Below are 21,211 nucleotides of genomic sequence, written 5' to 3'. Positions count from 1 at the left end.
CCGGAACCGCGATAAGAGAAGCGCCGAACACCGCATTCAAGCGTACTTCTTGACAGAGACTTTATCGCCCTTCCGACTCTACAAGGGCCGTCGTTCATCATCCTCGCGCGTCTGTTCCGTCTGGCGCAATTTCCTTTGATTCACAGTGTCCGTAGGAAGGGTGCTCTTACAATTCCAGTGAAGTCCGGATATTGACATTGCGACGGCCCATGGAGCCTGCACCGAGAATTATCTGAATCGCGATAATTTTGTCTTTTACTCCTACAATTTCTTTTTATACATCTCTATTCTTTATCCACCTTCCTTTCCCCTTCAGTTAGCCATCATGGGTGTTCCAGCGCTATTCCGTTGGCTCTCCAACAAATACCCGAAAATCATCTCGCCCGTCATTGAGGAGCAACCCTACGAAATCAATGGGGAACAGATTCCAGTCGACGCCACGCGCCCAAATCCAAATGGTGAGGAGATGGATAATTTATACTTGGACATGAATGGTATTGTCCATCCATGTACTCATCCGGAGGGAAAACCTCCACCGGCGAACGAGCAGGAGATGATGTTGGAGGTCTTCAAATACACCGATCGAGTTGTAAACATGGTTCGCCCCAGGAAGGTTCTGATGATTGCCGTCGGTATGTGGTGTCTTTTACTCAAAACAATATTCTGAAGAAGACACTTGCTAACAAAATTGTAAAGATGGTGTTGCACCACGAGCAAAGATGAACCAACAGCGCGCACGTCGTTTCCGCTCTGCTCAGGAGGCCAGAGAGACCGATGAGAAGAAGGAAGAATTCCGGAAACAGTTCCTCAAGAAGAGCAAAGGAGATCTAGAGGTTCAGGAAGAAGTCATACAGAAAACGTGGGACAGCAACGTCATTACCCCCGGAACGCCTTTTATGGACATTCTTGCTGCGTCTTTGCGCTACTGGATTGCTTACAAGCTCAACACAGACCCAGCTTGGGAAAAGGTTTGCCACTTGGATCCAATTTATTGAAAGCGTGTCTGACCCGTGCAGCTTAAAATCATTATTTCCGATGCAACGGTGCCGGGAGAAGGAGAACACAAAATCATGGAATTCGTCCGGTCGCAGCGAGCTGACCCAGAGCACGATCCGAATACTCGTCACGTTATCTATGGCCTGGTAAGCTTATCGAAAGAAAAATGGACAAATTGACACCGACAACTAACATTTCCTAGGACGCCGATTTGATCATGTTGGGTCTCGCAACCCACGAGCCTTATTTTAGAGTTCTTCGAGAAGACGTGTTCTTTCAGGAGTCGAAAGCTCGGACATGCCATCTGTGCGGTCAAACAGGTCATAAAGCTGAAGAATGCAGAGGTCAAGCAAAGGAGAAGAATGGGCAATTTGATGAAAAGGGTAAAGGTTCATCGCTCAAGCCATTTATTTGGCTTAATGTTTCCATTCTCCGAGAATATCTTGCTGTCGAGCTGTATGTTCCACATCAACCCTTTCCCTTCGACCTAGAACGGGCGTTGGATGATTGGGTCTTCATGTGCTTCTTCGTAGGAAATGATTTCCTGCCGCACTTGCCCTCTTTAGACATCCGTGAGAACGGTATCGATACATTGATAGCAATTTGGCGGGATAATATCCCTGTCATGGGAGGATACCTAACAAAGGATGGTCACGTTGATTTCAAAAACGCCCAATTGATCTTGCAAGGCCTTGCCAAACAAGAAGATGCCATCTTCCGCCGTCGTAGGCAAGTTGAGGAAAGAAAGGCTGCAAATGAGAAGAGGCGCAAGGAAGAGGCTCAGGCACGAGAGGAACGTGCCAGGAAACGCCGACGAAGCTCGCCTAATTACGAAGGCGCTGAGCCTCCTGCAAGCAACCGAGCCCGGGGTGGCGGCGGCGACGCAGCGCCGCCAAATGATCTGGAATTGATCACACCCGGTCGAGGAAACCTATCACGGGAAACGCGAGAGCTAACTCACAGCATGGTGGTAAACCGTGGAGCCGTCTATCGGGCTAATATGGCTAACAAGAGCGCTGCTGCCATCTTGAAGAGCAAACTCATGAAAGGTTCAGAAGATGGTGATGCCGCGGAAGAATCCAGTCCTATACCAGATGCAGACGGACCTTCGGACAACAAGTTAGAACCAACATCGCCATCCGTTCTTGGCAAAAGAAAACCAGATGAGCCAGAGGGCGAGACGGAAACACCGGGCAACGACACGGAGTCTACTCCTAAACCACCCAAGAACGATGAGATGCCTCCTGATACTGTCCGCCTTTGGGAGGAAGGCTATGCTGATCGTTATTACGAGCAAAAGTTTGGCGTCGATCCTCAAGACATAGAGTTCCGTCATAAGGTAGCGCGAGCGTACGCTGAAGGCCTTGCGTGGGTCCTTGAATATTATTTCCAAGGTTGCCCGTCATGGACCTGGTACTATCCTTATCATTATGCACCATTTGCGGCTGACTTTGTGGATATTGGAGATATGGAGCTATCGTTTGAAAAAGGAACACCCTTCAAGCCATTTGAACAGCTCATGGGAGTCCTTCCAGCTTCATCAAACCACGCTATTCCCGAAGTGTTCCACAGTCTCATGCAGGATCCCAATAGTGAGATTATCGATTTCTACCCAGAAGATTTTGCTGTGGATTTGAACGGCAAAAAGTTCGCTTGGCAGGGTGTCATTCTGCTACCGTTTATCGATGAGAAGAGACTTCTGGCCGCCATGGAAAAGAAATACCCTCTGCTTTCCGACGAAGAGAAAGCTCGCAATACTGTGGGCCGAGACGTGTTGCTACTATCAGACGGTCATCCACTATACCAAGACCTAGTCGCCAATTTCTATTCCAAGAAGCAAGGTGCTCCAAAGTACAAGTTAAATATGCGTATAAGCGAAGGGTTAGCGGGTAAAGTCGAACGCAACGAGACATATATCCCCCACAGTTCGTTGGTATCTTCACTCGAAGAGTACGGCATGCCTACTTTGGACGATGACCGGTCCTTAACGTGAGTTTCTATAATTTGCTCCGTCTGTCTCCAACTTCTGCTACGGCTGGCTAATATTCTTATAGGGTCAATTACGAGATCCCCAAGTCATCTCACATTCACAAGTCTATGTTGCTTCGAGGCGTCAAATTCCCTCCCCCCGCGTTAGACAATGCAGACATCCAGGCGACCAGATCTAAGGCTCAGCACTCGGGCCGTTCCTTCGGGGGCGCACCACTTCGCAATGGCCATGGAAATAGAGGCGGTCGGATAAATTACGCAGGCGACCGACCCAATCCGTTTGCCGCACATCTTGATCCCAGCTTCATGCCTCTGGGTAATACAGGCAACCAAATGCCTTCTGGTTGGATTCCCCCAGCACCAGGGTCTGGGAATTTCTCCAGGGGTCCTCCGCCTCCACCACATGGAGGAGCGTCTCATCAACAGCGGAATAATTATGGTTCAGGATACCCCCAGCCACAAGGCTATCAACAGGCGAACTATGGCCGAGGAGACTACTATGGGCGAGGTCAGCAGGGGCATCAGCACCAGGGATTCCATGGCAGCCAGCCTGGTCAATATAGCGGGCGATCGTCCGGCTACGGGGGGCAGGAGCATCGGGGCGGAGGCCATCAACGAGGAGGATACCAAGGCCATGGTCAAGGCCGGGACTACTACTCTTCTCGGAATCAGGGGGGATATGGTCGGTATTAAACCCGCCTTCTCTAGTTAGATGCTTCTTGGCAATTTTTGTATACCTTTCGTGTACGTTTTGTTCTTGTATCTTTTGATATCGTTAAAGGAGTTACACTGGATACCAGCAAGGGAAATATGTGAAAAGCGTCTCGAAAGAGAGAGGGAAAAAAACAAAGTCAACAGAAAGAATAAAACATGGGCTCAGAAAAGCTATGTGATGACATTTGGAACTACAAATCGTAGAGCAATCGAATATGGTATGATCGATGTATGCAGGATATATACCCAAAGGAGTAAGCGGTGCGAGGCTCGGAAAGCCATAAACGATGGCAAAAAGCGTAAGTCTGGGGCGACATCGGAGAGCGGAAACGGTGAGTCAATTTATCTTGATCTAGTGGAATTTTTGGTAGAAACACCACCGCCTCTTCCACAATAGAGCTACGACACGCTCTCTTTTTTTTCGCTGTTTGTTCTGTTCTCTCTCTATTAGAGCGGCTATAGTCAGATTTCCTTAGGTAATCTGTCGGCGATTGCTTTTTTTTATCTTATCGTCTCTCTTATACACCCTCTTTTTCCGAGCCCGCCCCGCTCCAAATCTTACGGACGAGTCATCGCTCAACGTGCGATTCCTTACAATCTCTACGCTTGTAATCGGGCGTCGGACGAACACCTGGAGTTCTTAGGTCTATTCACAGCATGAACTAAAAGGAGATATTAATTGCTTCCACGTTGAATCGCCTGTTGCAGCCCCACTTGGTTACAAATTCAATTCCTTAAAACTTCAGCAATGACCGAACCGACCAAGATAGAGATCTTGGGGCGTGAGAGTATAGTCGCTGATTTCGGGCTCTGGCGCAACTATGTCGCAAAGGACCTGATTAGTGGCTGCCCCTCCACAACTTACGTCCTCATCACCGATACGAATATTGGATCGATTTATACCCCCGGATTCCAAAAATCATTTGAAGATGCCACTGCCACAGTTTCACCTGCGCCACGGCTGTTAGTGTACAATGTCCCTCCGGGAGAGGTCTCCAAATCCCGGCAGACTAAGGCAGATATTGAAGATTGGATGTTGAGCCAAAGCCCCCCGTGTGGCCGCGATACCGTAGTCATTGCGCTGGGCGGAGGTGTCATTGGAGATCTGACTGGATTTGTGGCTTCCACCTATATGCGTGGTGTTCAATATGTCCAGGTTCCGACGACCCTTTTGGCCATGGTGGATTCGTCAATTGGAGGAAAGACTGCAATTGATACTCCACTAGGAAAGAATTTAATCGGTTCCATCTGGCAACCGACAAGGATCTACATTGACCTGGAATTCTTGGAAACGCTTCCCGCCAGAGAGTTCATCAACGGCATGGCTGAGGTCATCAAAACGGCTGCCATTTCTAGTGAAGAAGAGTTCACTGCGCTGGAGGACAACGCTGAGGCGATTTTGACTGCTGTCCGACGTGAAACAAAGCAGGGACAGCGTCGATTTGAAGGGATTGCGGATATCTTGAAAGCAAGAATCCTCGCATCTGCGCGTCACAAGGCCTTTGTTGTCTCCGCAGATGAGCGAGAGGGGGGTCTCCGGAATCTTCTGAACTGGGGCCACTCCATTGGCCATGCTATCGAAGCAATTCTCACTCCTCAGGTTCTTCACGGAGAGTGTGTTGCTATCGGTATGGTAAAAGAAGCAGAGCTCGCCCGGCATCTCGGCATTCTCAAGGGTGTTGCAGTAGCACGTGTTGTCAAGTGCATTGCCGCTTACGGGTTGCCCACGTCGTTGAAAGATTCGCGCATTAGGAAACTCACTGCTGGAAAGCATTGCTCCGTCGATCAGCTGCTTTTCAACATGGCTCTTGACAAGAAGAACGATGGTCCGAAGAAAAAGATCGTTCTTTTGTCGGCTATTGGACGCACTTACGAGCCGAAGGCTAGCGTGGTCCCCAATGAGGACATCGGTGTTGTTCTTGCTCCCAGCATCGAAGTACACCCTGGAGTACAGCCAGCGTCTAATGTTGTTTGCCTCCCTCCCGGCTCAAAGAGTATCTCTAACCGAGCTCTTGTCCTTGCTGCGCTGGGTTCAGGAACTTGCCGTATCAAGAACCTACTACATTCGGACGACACTGAAGTTATGCTGAATGCTTTGGAAAGACTCGGCGCCGCCACTTTCTCCTGGGAAGAGGAGGGTGAAGTGCTTGTAGTAAATGGCAAAGGTGGAAACATCCAGGCCAGCCCTTCTCCACTTTACCTCGGCAACGCAGGCACTGCCTCAAGGTTCCTCACCACTGTTGCAACCCTTGCGACTGCCAGCAGCGTAGACTCAAGCGTTCTCACCGGAAACAACCGCATGAAGCAACGGCCCATTGCCGACCTAGTAGATGCTCTGGCAACCAATGGAGCATCAGTCGAATATATGGAACGTAAAGGCAGTCTTCCTCTCAAGATAGCTGCCTCTGGCGGATTTGCAGGGGGAAGAATTAATCTTGCTGCTAAAGTGTCGTCTCAATACGTGTCGTCCTTGCTAATGTGTGCTCCGTATGCTAAGGAGCCTGTCACATTAAAGCTGGTGGGTGGTAAGCCAATCTCTCAGCCATACATTGATATGACCACGGCAATGATGAGATCCTTTGGCATCGATGTCCAAAAGTCCACCGCTGAGGAGCACACCTACCACATTCCTCAAGGTCGTTACATTAACCCTGCCGAGTACGTTATCGAAAGCGATGCCAGCTCTGCAACCTATCCTCTGGCAATTGCAGCCATTACTGGAACGACATGTACCGTTCCTAATATTGGGGCCAAATCGCTTCAAGGTGATGCCCGTTTTGCTGTCGAAGTCTTGGAGCCGATGGGTTGTACTGTCAAGCAGACTGACACTTCGACCACTGTCATCGGACCGGCCGACGGTGTCCTGCGTCCGCTGCCAAATGTGGATATGGAACCTATGACAGACGCGTTCCTTACAGCGTCTGTACTCGCTGCTGTTGCCCGTGGAAATGGCGATAACCATACCACTCGCATCTATGGAATTGCAAACCAACGTGTAAAAGAATGCAATCGCATTAAGGCCATGAAGGACGAACTCGCCAAATTTGGTGTCGTCTGTCGGGAGCACGATGATGGTCTTGAGATCGATGGTGTTGACCGTACAGCACTTCGGCAGCCGGCTGGGGGCATTTTCTGCTATGACGATCACCGTGTTGCCTTCAGCTTCAGTGTACTCTCTCTCGTGACCCCTCAGTCGACCCTCATCTTAGAAAAGGAATGTGTCGGCAAAACATGGCCGGGCTGGTGGGACACTCTGAGGCAAAAGTTTTCAGTCAAGCTCGAGGGTAAAGAATTGAAAGAAGAGGAATCTTCACCTACTTCTCGTGCCGGCAAGGCCAGTGCTTCGGTCTTCGTGATTGGAATGCGTGGCGCTGGAAAAACTACCACTGGACGCTGGGTTGCTAAGACCATGAACCGGCCATTCGTCGACCTTGATACTGAATTGGAAAAAATTGAAGGCCAAACGATTCCGGACATTATCAAGCAACGCGGCTGGCAAGGCTTCCGGGATGCCGAGCTTAGTCTCTTGCAACGCACTCTAAAGGAACGTCCAACTGGCTATGTCTTCGCTTGTGGTGGAGGTATAGTTGAGATTCCGGAGGCCAGGAAGTTGCTCGCCGATTATCATAAAAACAAGGGTAACGTCATGCTTATTATGCGTGATATCAGGCAAGTGATGGATTTCCTCTCCATTGACAAGACCCGCCCGGCTTACGTGGAGGATATGATGGGCGTATGGTTGCGCAGGAAGCCATGGTTTCAAGAGTGCAGCAACATCCAGTACTACAGCCAACACGCCAGTGCGGGTAAGCTCACTAAGGCATCGGAGGATTTCACTCGTTTCTTGAAGGTTGTCACCGGCGAGGTAGACAACCTTAGCATTATCAAGCGAAAGAAGCATTCCTTCTTCGTATCCTTGACTTTGCCCGACTTGCGAACCGCCAGCGATATTCTAGAAAAGGCATGCGTGGGGTCCGACGCCGTGGAACTCCGTGTCGATCTATTAAAGGACCCGGCATCGGATAGCGACATCCCATCGGCCGACTATGTAGCGGAGCAGCTGTCTTACTTACGCAGTTGCGTTTCCCTTCCATTGATATTTACCATCCGGACTAAGAGTCAAGGTGGTCGTTTCCCCGATGATGCTCACGATGCTGCAATGGAGCTGTACCGCCTCGCAATCAGGTCCGGAAGTGAATTTGTGGATCTCGAAATCGCTTTCCCTGACGAAATTCTCCGCACCGTCACGGAGATGAAGGGTCACTCGAAGATCATCGCATCACACCACGATCCCAAGGGCGAACTGTCATGGGCGAATATGTCTTGGATGAAGTACTACAACAGAGCTCTTGAGTACGGCGACGTCATCAAGCTTGTAGGCGTCGCAAAGAGTCTTGATGATAATACGGCGCTCAGGAAGTTCAAGTGTTGGGCAGAGGAAGCTCACGAAACTCCGTTGATCGCGATTAACATGGGGGACAACGGACAGCTCAGCCGTATTCTCAATGGTTTCATGACCCCTGTGTCACACCCTAGCCTGCCTTTCAAGGCTGCTCCTGGCCAACTCTCTGCGACTGAGATCCGCAAAGGGCTGTCCTTGATGGGAGAGATCAAGCCAAAGAAGTTTGCAATCTTTGGTACTCCCATCTCAGCCTCTCGCTCCCCGGACCTCCATAATACCCTCTTCTCCCAGTCAGGCCTTCCTCACGAGTATGGCCGCTTTGAGACGGCAAACGTCGAAGATGTAAAGGACTTCATTCGATCTCACGACTTTGGCGGTGCTTCCGTAACAATTCCTTTGAAGCTGGACATCATGCCTTTGCTGGATGAGGTCGCACCCGAAGCCGAAATCATTGGCGCTGTGAACACTATCATTCCCGTCTCCGAGAAAGGCAAACCGGTGCGCTTAATCGGATACAACACCGATTGGCAGGGAATGACCCTGTCCCTCCGTAACGCCGGTGTCCAGACTACCAATCAAGATGCCAGTGCTCTCGTTATTGGAGGCGGTGGTACGGCTCGCGCCGCTATTTACGCTCTCCACAGCATGGGATTCTCTCCCATCTATGTTATTGGACGATCGCCCGCTAAGCTCCAGGGCATGGTCTCGACCTTCCCTACCGGCTACAATATCCAAGTCGTCGAGAGCCCGGAAGCATTGAAGACAGTCCCGAGCGTGGCCATCGGCACCATTCCTGCTGACAAGCCGATCGACCCCGTTATGCGTGAGACACTCTGCCACATGTTTGAACGCGCCCAAGAAGCCGACGCCGATGTCGTCAAGACTGGAGAAAAGGCGCCCCGCGTGCTTCTCGAGATGGCGTACAAGCCATCCGTAACAGCATTGATGCAGCTAGCTTCCGATTCTGGTTGGAACACTATTCCTGGGCTCGAGGTCCTAGTTGGTCAGGGATGGTACCAGGTAAGCTTTGATTCCCCATGCATACTGCCAGGAAAGACGGCAGACACTGACTATGTATACAGTTCAACCACTGGACTGGGATTTCTCCCATCTACGAAGATGCAAGGGCAGCCGTCCTTGGCTCTCCCAGCTCTACTTAGACGTGGATAGGATGGAAACTTTTATTCTACGCTTCCTTTTTCAACAAAAGCGCTATTTTAGATAGTATTAGGTACAGGGTATTAGATACAATAAAAGGTGCTTCGCGTCCATGATGGTAGCAATCCAATATGTGTGAACTTTGTGCTTCAACGACGCCTTCTCCTCTTAATGATGTCTCCTCCAATGTCCCTTTACTTATTATACCATAACAGTGATTTCGATATGTTCATGCCATCGCTTAATTCAGACCGCTTTCCTTCACCCACCGGGGCTTTAGTCTACACCGCTAGCGTAATTGTTCACATCGAGGCCATAACATGTTATATTCTAGATTCAATCTTTATATATCAGTCTAATCTAGCATGCAAGAAAGTCTATCTTCCCGAACTGTATTTCAAACCCGTTATCATAAAGTAACAATGAACTCACTTCCTTCAAAAACTAAGTCATCACTCGAATAAAACCATACCCCTGTGTTCCTAGGGTAGCCAGGAAACCAGGAGGGGGATGGGGAGGATATACCGCCCCTAAGATGACTTTTGATAGGCATTTTTGCCGGCGATAGAAATCTCGCAGCGGACAGTCTTTCATATATAAAAGCAGTGGTGACATCGAGGTTTCTGTCGCAGGTATAGTAGTTGATTATGTTGCTTCAATCTGGCAACCAGCCACTAAATTTGGCATTCGAGTGGCTTGATTGCGAAGACTGATCCCCGGGCGGGATATGTATCACTCATTCTGCAAATATAATGACCATTGCGGGAATTAACATTCCCGATTAATCCACTCTGGGGTATCAGACTCTGTTGAACCTGCGTCCAGCTTCAATATCAGTCAGTCATCCGTCGAGCGCTCACTGGGCCTGTTATGGTCCCCGGTCTCGGATATGAACCATTCCGAATGTTGAAAGTTGTTGATAGCTGTTAAACAAGAGTCGCGGCAGGAGTGCCGCCAAAGGGAATTTTTCAACAAATAGAGCGATTGCTAATCTCTTCAACGGGGAGTGATAGCATGTCATATTGACGAACTCGATAGCCTTCTTGGCTACCCGTTCTTTTCTCTCGTGTTCTATCACCATCTGAATCAGGACGAGTTTCAGGTGAAAGATTCCATATTTGTTTGGCGCCGCCATTGCGATCTGGCAGCAGATCCTGCAAAATATGAGAGCAGTGGCTTCCAAGGGAGAGAAGCCAGCTATCACCGAGTCTGTAGTCTGGCAAGGAATCCCACAAAACGCAGGGTTTCTTTGCTATTAGAACGCCGAATAATACGGGAGTGGTCGAACACATAGACAGATGAACAGAATATACAGTACGAGTGTCCTTATAGAGACACATGGTCAGGTAACAAGAAGATTACGGGCGGTCTAATTGGAGCGTTGCCGAAGGATCGCAGAAAAAGCTTCAGGGACACCACCCGGGTCCCTGCAGCCATGATTATCCCTGTTGCATACCACTGGTAGTGCGTCCCCAATCAAGTCCCTCTATGACTTGGATCATCATTCGGACTTGACTTTTCAAACGGGCTACCGTCTCCATAATCCATTTCAGGTTGCAGCGACCCGTTTCCGTTGCCGTTTCACCTGTCTTCTGTTGCATAACTTCTGCGTACTGGATCTCTCGCACCGAGTTCCCTAAGAGGTCCATGATTGTATCCACATGGCCGAGAGATGAGACCACGAGTAAACTCTTGTGCGCTCGATCCTCTTCCTCGGACAGTCGAAAGGATCCTAATCCCAAACGTGCATTGGAGACATACCACGCACCATTCCTGGCCACCTGAAGGAATATATTCGTCAGGTGTTGGAGGGAAACCATAGTCATTATAAAACGGGTTGAGTCCTTCGCGCAGAATGTACAGGAGACCTCTTGCCTAATTTGCTCACATGTTCGACGGGACAGTTCTAGGATAGAACCCAAAACCATTTGGTCAACGTCATCTTGAGCCCCGTAAAGCTCAGCAATGCAGAGAAGTTGTGCTCTCAAACAGTTACATCTGGTCGAACGGGGCCGGGTACCCAAGTCGAAAGGACTTGGTGGGAAACTAAAGTTGGAGAGACCCGTCGAGGAACTCCATTCATCATCCGTCGAGCTGCTGGAGCCCAAGCCCATGCCAAGCAATATATCTGACGACAGGAGTAGGTTGGATGGAGGATCCGTCAAAGCGGTTAATGGATGGTTAATATTAAGATCACCCTGTGGGGTCCAATCCGGGGTTAGCGGAGGCATTCGAAGTGGGGTGTTGGCAGACATACAGATACTTGCAGTAAGGAGCTGTGGTTCGGTCCAGTTGTAAAACAATGGGCCGCGAGAGAGGGATCTGTATCGCATCTAGACAAGGTATCGGTTGGGACGGGTCGTGAAATGGGCAACGTGGGAGGGTTTATCCCATTGGTCAGGCCCAGGTCTCTCGAGCCTCCACGGCCATGACTGTTGGCCGAGGGAGGAGAAGCTTGGGCGACTGGCTTTTGCACTCTATTCGCCTTCAGTCTTCCGTTCCGCAAAGAGACACTATAGTGACAGATTGTGCCATTGTTTCCGCAGCGTTGGCATGGACTGCCACCTGTGCATTTGACCCGAGAATGACGACAAGCGTCACAAGCGGAACAGAGACGGGGTGATGAACGTCGGGATGAGGCCTCGGTGGTTTTCCAACTTGAGGATAGATGGCTGGGAACTTCCGATGAAGTGACCATGGTAGTCTGTATACATGTATGTATGTATGTATAATAGGCTGTGGATCATGGATGGGGTGAGAAGAGAGGTCCGCGGAGACAGCAAAGTGAATAGGCAATTTATAGATCGTGACCACGATAGCCCTAAAGGAGATCTGACATTTCGCATGTAAAAATATTTATTCAGCAGTAGTTATGAAGTATGCTCCAGATCCATTGAATAGAAATGGGTTGCATCTCATTCTACAGGGCAATCGGGGACTGTTCCCTTTTCACCTTAAATAATTCTAGATTAAACCATGCAATATACACATCAACAAGCTCTGATTGGTCTGATTGGCATCTTGGGACCCGCTCTCCTCTCTCTGTTTCGACGAAACGGTTTTCAATTCAGGGCCCATCATGTCCAAACTCTATTGTCCCTCATCTGCACGTTCATCAGTTGGCGTCAACGCCATCAGGACACCTCTTATTGGCTTTTCTTCGACGCCTAGTCCACCCTGGATTGTCTCACAGCGGACCGGGTCACCGGGTGGCGGCAGGGCCGTTCGTAGACAGGCGCGGTGGAACGAAGGATCCAGCATCCGGAGACTTGAAGAGGGCAAATTTTGATTGACTGCGGAGGCTGGAGTAATTCAAAGGTAAGCCTTAGGAGGATCCGAACCCTAGTCGCCATGGGTGAATATATGCACATCAAGTCTCCAATGAAACATGCAGCTGGAATCGGAAGCAGAAAACAACCCGAACTTCCTCATGGCGCTAAAGGTCTTTTTATGAGCTCGATGCATTTCGCCTTCACGCTAGAAGCACATGGTTCATTCTGAAATGTCCTCAAATCATAGGACTATTAATGAGTCGATCCGTTTTATTAACATGCGCCCCAAGCGTAGCAATATCGTTAGGCATCCCAGGCAGCTGTTTCCGCTGTGCCATTCCCTGTCTTCGCTTAACTAACAGCTCGGTTGAAAGGATTCAGGCTTGACCCACTCCTCCGGCTGAAATCAAAGCGGCCTAGCCTGTCCGGCTGAAGAATAAGATGGTTTGCTGGCAAAGGTCCGGCCATGTTGATCAACAATATGCTTATCGTGGGAAGAGTTTGAATAACGCCTTCCTGACTATCCGTGCCGAGCGACTTCCAGACCTTACTGACCCTAGGAGTATACAGATGGCAGTTTCGAATAAGCCATGGTCTCGACCAAGGAAAACAAGTTAATGAGTGTGGGTAAGGCAGCAAAAGGAATGATTACGACTCTTGTGTATACGTTTGTAATTCTACTTAGATATTACACCATCCAATATCTACAGTACTATGTATGTACATACAGTTGATCCAGGGCGCAACAGTCCGCGCGTACTTTACTCCGTAGATCGAGCAACGGCTGGCTTGTTGAGGCCGGCTTGGCGAGTCGCATAAATAGACAAGACAAAGCGTAAGGTTGTTTGAAAAATAATACAAAAATAATAATAGTAATAATAATAAATAAACAAATACAGAAATCAAAAAGAAAAAAAATAAAAAAATAAAAAAAAAGCTGTCTCAGTCTTCCATAGGCAACGACAGCTTCTCACCCAAGGAAATCCGCCTTCCCTTCCTCCCGAATTAGAAAAGGATTAGCATGAATCAATCCCTCATCTACCTCCCCAATCTATGGCTTTTCACACGATTTAAAGGATTATCTTCGGAGAAACAAGGTTAGCGAATCATAGAATGATGGTACCCACTTTCCCCAGCTCCATTGGCCCCTCTATCCCGATATATAGATTAGTATTATTGTATCGAACGTGGCAAATATGGTGTTAGGGCTATTACACGTGACGAATCCGGTGTGCGTATATATGTACTAGGATGCAAGTATTCTTGATTAGTCTTGCCCCTAAATGGATCCTCAGGCTTCTACCGTAGACAATCAATGGACTCCGGGATATTATAGAGAAGCTAAGGTTTTAGAGGAGGGGGAAGAAAATCTCTTGCAAGTGATCTACGTTATCGGCAGGATTTAATGAGGTGTTGTCTTCTCCGCGGGTCCGGAGCCGACGAGCGAAACTGCCCATTCATCAAAAGTCCTCAGCTTCACCAAACCCCAATAAATTTCTCAACGTCCAAGTTCTTACAGGTATTCCGCAGACCTCAACAGGTTGCGAGTTCTGTGTGGGGACTCAGAATCTTATATACTATATGCCGGCAAAAGTACAGTAAAAGCTAGTAGGTATACCTCCAACTGATGTTCACCAAAGGTTCAGGGTAGAGGGGAGGGAAGAACTTCATAGCTTCATGTCTCACCTTTCATTTTCCGTTTAAGGTCAAGCCTTGCCCGAAGGCTAGTTCTTCAGAGATGTGCTAGGCGTCTTGAAAAGCCGAGGCAGGCGGATACTATCACTAGCTTGTCTAAGCCATGAAACCCCCGGTGGGTTCAGCGGGACGTTGATTCCGCAAAAACGCCAAGCCAGACCGGTGTATCTCCTGCGAAGGTGGGTTCAATTTGATTTCCCTAGTGGACAGGGGATATGGCTATGTGAAGAGCAGAAATAAGGTTGAAGGGTACCTGAAACCGAGATCTTCAGGCTCAAAGTCTGTTCTGGCAGGCGATCAACAGCTGGGCGATGTCGTTTCTACGTTTTATCCTTCTATCTTATTTTTTTTTTCGATCGGTCCCGGGTCCTATCTATCTTTCTTTTTCTTTTCGTCTCTCTTTCCCCTTTTTAGTTCAATCCTATCTCAAAGCATCGATGGTGAAAATAGAGCCAGACCCGACAGCATCCGGTCAGATCCCTGTAGATCGCGAAAAGGGTACAGGTCGCTAACTGAATTGGGACGCTTGCATTACTAGCCAGTCTATCGTGCTCATTATAGTCACATTCAGTGTCCTCCAATCAAAGCAATTACCGGTGTAGAGAGCTGGCACATTGATTAAATGCTTTGAGGCGGTCAAACCTGGACGTGACAAGCTGACAATGGCTTCTTGTCATCTGATGCATTCAAAGAAGAGTGGAGAATCAATATTGAAGTACTCGTCGTTATAGTAAAGTATGCGAAACATCTTGTCGATCTACTCTTGGCCGACGATAGAAAAGGGCGCAGTTATGCGGAATATAAAACGTGGCCTTTTAGCGCTATATGGCTTACTGTCTACTTTAGCTGCTTAGCGCTTAAATCATAAATACCCTAGTATAGTATTAGTTTAAAACAATTATTATGACATATACCAAGTGCAAAGAGGTAGACTTCTCTCTCCTCTACTCCGTCGATCTCTATAGCCACAGTCAGTCATATGGGCCATATTTGATCAGCAGAAGAGGATCGGTACGATACCGTATTTTGAAGTTAATGTCCAAAATAAAAGCGTCAATATCTTCCAGTTGTTCCCTCTGAAATGCAGAAGGCAGATCTAGGACATCCCGTGAGGCAGTACGAGATCCAACCGCCTCGTAAGAGGTGATGATCTTCCTGATCTAGTAGGCTCATCGCGGCAAATAAGCCAACATCCAAGGCGAAAAAAACATTATATTGAATAGCAGGAAGTTATTAGGAAGGAATTTACTTTGGAACCATGAATAAAAATCATAGGCTAGCAGGGAAATTCGAATTTAGTGGCCTATTCTATGGCAAGAACAGGACGAAACATAAGAGTTTAATCTATGAAGGGCCCTGAAGCAATCTGGTTATGCAAACGTTTGCTCCATTTCGTAGTTAGTGATCACAGACCGGCCTTCCATCCTCAATCTCCTCAGCAAATTATGACAAATGGAATGTTTTAGCAGCAGACACTGATATTCAGTAGGCTCGCTATGGCCGCCTGTCAACATCATTCAAATACTCGAATACACACACAGAGAAAGAATAGGCAACCATCCTACCATGCTTCTTTTTAGTAAAGATTGACCCTTAGTACCGCAGTCGGCAGCCCCAAAACTTTCCTTCACACCCCTGAGGTCACTATGTTTCTTCTCAGTATGATCCTGTGCTCTAGAAAATCCAGATCATGAGGGAGAAACCTCGGAGAATCCAGCGATCTAGTGAAACCGGGCATGACCAGATTTGGGGTAGCCTCGCATATGCTAAGAGCTCCAGTGCAGAAGCAGATAGACCATCACGATCCTGGCTGAGGTGGAACACTTCTGGACCGTTAGAGACCAGAGGGGAAGTTCTACCCCCACTCAGTTAGGGCCACAAGATCAGCGTGATCTACAAAGTCCCTCAAAGCGTACTTTATAATTACTGCCCATAAAGTTATGCCGTAGTTGCCTCGGACAGAATCAAGTTGAGCATTGGCATTCTCTGCCAATTCATTGGCCCCCACTTCTTCCTTCTACCCCGCTAAAAAGTATAGTAGGTCCGTCTGTCATGATACTCCCCAGAGATTATCAGAAGCCCTAATTCATATTTGAGCCACCCCGGTAATCGAGCATCTACGTTTGGATTATATGGTTTGTAGCATGCAATGAATGCCTCTCGTGTTCAACACTTCGCTCCCGTATGGTGTAAACACGTATTCATATTATAGGTTTTGTCGGCAGGCATTGCAGCCTAGAAATAACAGAACGACGGCTAATGTGAGTCCTCAAAATCATTCTTTCCTCTTTGAAAGGGTGTCATGGCTAATGATTTACAGCATAATAAATCCAAGCGTTCGAACGTATGGAGTTCTTAATACTTGGAAAATTCCATTCTGACTCAATGTCATCGAAGCATGACTATCTCTAACCACCGAGATCGAAAATATCATTGGGTACTATAGGTATATAATATGCACAGTTATGTTGAAGGTATTTGTCTCTTTTTTGAGTTGTCGATTTTTTGATATATCCTGCCCTCATTACAATGGGCACAACAGTGGCCTTAAAAGGCACATCACACCCCTAACAAACCCCATCTACTCTTAATACCCCTGATAATTCGTATTATATGAAACAGTACCGCCCAATATTTAAGTACAATTTCTTAGAGACTACACATTTGCTTAACTTCTTATCTCCATCTCCTTCATACTCCAGTTTCCAAAGACTGCACTTAGCTCTATCTGAAAGAAGGAACAAGTTATTTCATCTTGTTGGGACTCCACCCTCTCCATGTGCATACCTCTACCAGCTATTTAACCCCTACTATAAATCTTCACATACCATTCTATTCGCGACTATGTGTTGCTTCCCTTGACATAATACCTCCCCAGCTTTTAGCAGCGAATGAATTTAACTAACAGTATACAGTAACCGACACATTCTTCCGACTATCTATATGGAATCATCCACCGTGCTAAGTGACGAAGCCTGTCGTCTGTTCATCGATCGATAAGGCAAAGGTTCGCCAATAATATGGTATATGAGCTATTCCAAACCTGTGTCGTATATCTACCTTCGTATCTCCGCGCCAAGAGGAAACACTTTTTACAATCATCGTACAGCCAAATCATACACATCAATATATAACTATTCTTGTCCTTATTCGAAATCGCTGTACATCATCGCATAGTCTACGTTTCAGGCCTTACACATCAATTACACGCACCCCATCACAACAATATTGACTATGAAAGTCCTTCAGGAGCTTCTTTTTGTTTGTGGTACACCTTATTTATCTTTATGGATTGAAAGTATGGGTTAACCATATCTAATACGAGACAGAGGCCCATGACACTACCGATAGTAGTAAGCCTCAAGCCAATATTTGCCTTGATGACCAGATAGTCTCTAGCAAGTGTTTCTTAAGGTAGAGGACCATTTCCAAGGAACACTGACTCGCATGTTAGTAATTGTTCACACTCAGGCTTGTCAAGTGTTTCTTTCCTTCACGTAAGTCTCCTTTGAATGTGTTACGAGCCCATAATGGCAACAAATAGAGGCTCAGACGAAGAAAAATGGATGCTATTCTACCCACTGACAATCCCAAAGACATTTAGCAAAGGCGCATCATTAGCGCTCCAAACCAACAGGCTAGCAGGGATTATGGAATATTACTAGAGATATGATTCTGATTCAGGCGCCACCCTTAGTTTTGTATCCCTGACTGCTGCAACGGTGTCAGATCGAGACCAGGATACGAATCCCTTCGCCATCTTACCCGATCAGATTACCTTCAGTAATCTCACCCAACTCAAGTTTTAACAAATATTATGATTCTCTCGAGCTCACTTTACGGAACTCTCTTTGTCATTCCACGGAACCATCAATTAGGTCCGATGTTATTTGGCATACCCCCGATTGGTTCCAGGCACCAGATCACCCGACGCACCGCCATGTAAAAGGCACCTTTATTTTGTCTGCATTTTAGATGGTTCAATCAATAAAACAGTTTCCAGCTTCTTCTTATCTAATATAACAGATAAACCACCTCTTTTCGGTATAAGCAGTATACCAACCCCTCCTCTTATACCCCAAAGACCAACAGTCAGGCTATCCGTATATCAGCAACTCTCCCTTCTAGCAAAACGCCAACTTTCGCATCCGTAAAAGTTCCACTTCGCTAAAATCAGAATAAAAAGCCAACCGTAACAAGTGTTCTTGAGAAGTGAAGTTAAAACTCGAAGATATAAATCTAGCCACGATCCTCTAAGCCGCACATCCGATCCAATAAAGACGTCCATCTGTCCTTTTCGTATCCATGGCACATCACAAACCCACTTTTGGTAGCCAAAGGCAGTTTCAATGCATTCTAAGAATTATCCTGAATACTCCATTTCTGTTTGCAGGCTGTCAGAAGTACTTGGGTAGCATACCACCGGGAGAGACGATTGCGGTGGTTAGTCTACCATTTATCTAGGGTTGTTCGTGTTAAGTTGAAGGGAATTTGATATTCATATTCTGGTGTGAATCAAGTCCCTTGGTATGTTACTGACTTATTTAAGTGTTTTAAAGTTAAATGTCTTTATCTTCTTTCTTTTTGAGATTGTTTGATATCTTTGGTTTTAAACTATATATTGGGCTAAGCCGGGATATGGGAGGTGGCTTGGATTAATGGGACTGTATGCGGCTGTTCCTGGGTTGGCTACGAGGTGTTCAATTATTTCTGACGGGGAAAGAATAGATGCGGATTCGACTACAAATGAGTCGCACTGTCATTTCTTTGGATGGATCTCACTGGATGGCTGGGTCCATAGATCACTATGGTCTCGCTCCGTTGTCTTCCAATCGTATCTGTTCATCACTTCGACTGCCGACATGCCTGTTCGGTTTACGATGGTCCGCGGCCATTCGGGATCTCGGAAGGATAGTTGTTGGATTGCGATGTCGAGAGCGCGACTCGTTCTGCAGGGACAGATAGGATGGTATGTAGAAGAAAGAGCGTCCAGGCTTCGACATTTTAGAATTATGCATGATCGGATGGTATAAAGATTTGTAAATGGACTCTCTTACTGTAGGGCATAAATAAGAAAAATACATGAAGGTGCTAGTTTCGATCGCAGAGCCTGTTGACGATATCACACTGGCAATATGCTCTTTCTCATCACCTGGTGTTTCGGGATACGTGTAAGTCCCCACACACACTAAGACCCGAATTCCAAGAACAGATAGTAAACGAAACCATCAGTGAACAATTCGACAGGTACCGCAGAGACCCATCAAAGTCCCTGTGAGAAGGTATCTCGACCTCCACTTTTGAGCCACAATGGGCTGCTGCCTCAGGATGCTTGAATAGTATTACTCTAGCTTACAGCAATACATACAGAATTCCTCCCTAGCCCTAGGTACAGCACCCCACAAGATCCACTACTCCTCAGCCCAATTGTCTAAATCCGTTTGAAAAGAAAAGATAGACAGGTCAAATAAGAGGTTTCGGGTCTGCATTGACCCGCGGACAGTCAGGAACAGACCCGTCTAGGTAGGTGGATACCACTCCCACACACTAAGAAACGGGTCCAGATAGGTAGAATCACCACTATTGTAAACTACGAGCAACTAGGTAAGTTTGACAATTTAGTGAATAATTAGAGGAATATATGTAGTCATACCCAATCTATTCGATTGACCATCAGACATACTCGTATGCATTCACACACACAGTATCACAAAACACACAATCAGAATGAAATATACAAGAAGAGAGTAGATATGCACCATGGCGTCATGATCGACCACCGCATAAAGTCTTACCGTACTTGACCCACTTCAGTCTCGTCTTCCATACCCTCCCGAAATATTACAATTACATACATACATCCGGTACCAAAACCAAATAGCCCAGTTTCAAGAAACAAGGCAAGAAGAATGATCTGATGAACAAATAATGATATACCTTTGACCTCGACCCCATGTTCATACATATATATGATATAACGACTGTTATCTTTAGGAACCAAACCAAGATCTAGCTATGTACATAATCTTAGACACAGTACAAATGCAGCAACATAGGGTAACTGTACCTGCGCCACAGAGTACATTCATTACTCACACTCATTAACTAGTATGTAGGTGTGTATATACAAACAAACAAACAGTCTCGTATACAGTATTCTTATTAATGTGTACTGTACCACATTCCTCCCCCGCGCATAACGCATCAACATTTTGCATGACAGGGCACCATTAGTCGCGATTGGATCGGGTGGGACATAATTTATCTTCGGGCTACAAGAATAGAGACTGGGACCAGCCACCCTTGTACATTCGAAATACAAGAAAAAGACTAATAGCTGAACTGATGGTGTCGATATTAATAATATGGACAGAGATAAACGCGCATTGGCGAATCAATTGGGGGCAGGAGGAATGGGAGCCAGTTGTCTCGCGTTGTAAGAGATGGATGGTGGACCCGAGGAGAAGATCGGCCGGTGATGATGGTTGGGTTGGATCCAATGGGCAAGGTATGGATGGAGAATGACAATTGACTGGAGGGGGGAGTTGGAAAGAATTCTACGCTAAGTGAGGGGAAGCTACTAAGTAAGCGGGAGCTTGGACCGGGGCGGAAAGGGAGCTGTCAAGAGCTATAGCTTCTAAGGAAAAAAACACACAGATGATCGGAAATGCTGTGACCTCGCTGTTCATTATATGGACTATTTATACATGTCTGGTTATACTGTACAACCCTCCATTTGTACATCTCCAACAACACACACATGATGCAAATCAGAAAGTAAAAAAGAAATAAAGAAATCTCAAGGGACATGCAGACGTCATCTCATAGTGATCGTACAGGCTGATAATAATGAATATTGTACATCGTAACAAAAAGGATTCGTGACACGGCTTGCTCAGAACTGGTAAACCAAGTGATCAAAGTAAACAATAGTAATAGCAAAATCCCAGAATGACCCTGTTGCTTCTTTTTTGATGCGACCGTT

The 21,211-nt window shown here is 47.0% G+C and overlaps 5 protein-coding genes across 5 annotated transcripts; 3 read left to right on the top strand and 2 right to left on the bottom strand.

Annotated features, from left to right (window-relative positions):
* The first annotated feature begins 66 nt into the window (after positions 1 to 66).
* On the top strand, positions 67 to 3,951 carry rat1 (5'->3' exoribonculease Dhp1). Its single transcript, XM_032040765.1, has 5 exons — positions 67 to 632; positions 697 to 968; positions 1,017 to 1,142; positions 1,199 to 2,985; positions 3,051 to 3,951. Exons 1-5 carry the CDS (start codon positions 326 to 328, stop codon positions 3,676 to 3,678), a joined length of 3,120 nt encoding a protein of 1,039 aa, XP_031904186.1. The 5' UTR covers positions 67 to 325; the 3' UTR covers positions 3,679 to 3,951.
* A 90-nt stretch (positions 3,952 to 4,041) lies between these two features.
* BDW43DRAFT_205215 (pentafunctional protein ARO1) lies at positions 4,042 to 9,623 on the top strand. Its single transcript, XM_032039193.1, has 2 exons — positions 4,042 to 9,121; positions 9,184 to 9,623. The coding sequence occupies exons 1-2, from the start codon at positions 4,448 to 4,450 to the stop codon at positions 9,259 to 9,261; spliced, it is 4,752 nt and encodes a 1,583-aa protein (XP_031904185.1). The 5' UTR covers positions 4,042 to 4,447; the 3' UTR covers positions 9,262 to 9,623.
* A 1,075-nt stretch (positions 9,624 to 10,698) lies between these two features.
* On the bottom strand, positions 10,699 to 11,957 carry BDW43DRAFT_307620 (Zn(II)2Cys6 transcription factor domain-containing protein; the record flags this gene model as incomplete). The annotated part of the gene is made up of 2 exons (XM_032046286.1): positions 10,699 to 11,457; positions 11,517 to 11,957. The coding sequence occupies 2 exons, from the start codon at positions 11,955 to 11,957 to the stop codon at positions 10,699 to 10,701; spliced, it is 1,200 nt and encodes a 399-aa protein (XP_031904184.1).
* Positions 11,958 to 12,096: 139 nt separating this feature from the next.
* Positions 12,097 to 12,546, top strand: BDW43DRAFT_265256 (uncharacterized protein). The gene has a single exon (XM_032040764.1). The coding sequence runs from the start codon at positions 12,236 to 12,238 to the stop codon at positions 12,428 to 12,430; it is 195 nt and encodes a 64-aa protein (XP_031904183.1). The 5' UTR covers positions 12,097 to 12,235; the 3' UTR covers positions 12,431 to 12,546.
* Positions 12,547 to 20,799: 8,253 nt separating this feature from the next.
* BDW43DRAFT_205039 (uncharacterized protein) lies at positions 20,800 to 21,150 on the bottom strand. The gene has a single exon (XM_032039191.1). The coding sequence runs from the start codon at positions 21,034 to 21,036 to the stop codon at positions 20,848 to 20,850; it is 189 nt and encodes a 62-aa protein (XP_031904182.1). The 5' UTR covers positions 21,037 to 21,150; the 3' UTR covers positions 20,800 to 20,847.
* Positions 21,151 to 21,211: the final 61 nt, after the last annotated feature.

The sequence above is a fragment of the Aspergillus alliaceus genome (assembly GCF_009176365.1).
Source record: "Aspergillus alliaceus strain CBS 536.65 unplaced genomic scaffold BDW43scaffold_6, whole genome shotgun sequence".
Lineage (NCBI taxonomy): Eukaryota > Fungi > Ascomycota > Eurotiomycetes > Eurotiales > Aspergillaceae > Aspergillus > Aspergillus alliaceus.
This window is presented reverse-complemented; position numbering and strand designations above follow the sequence as displayed.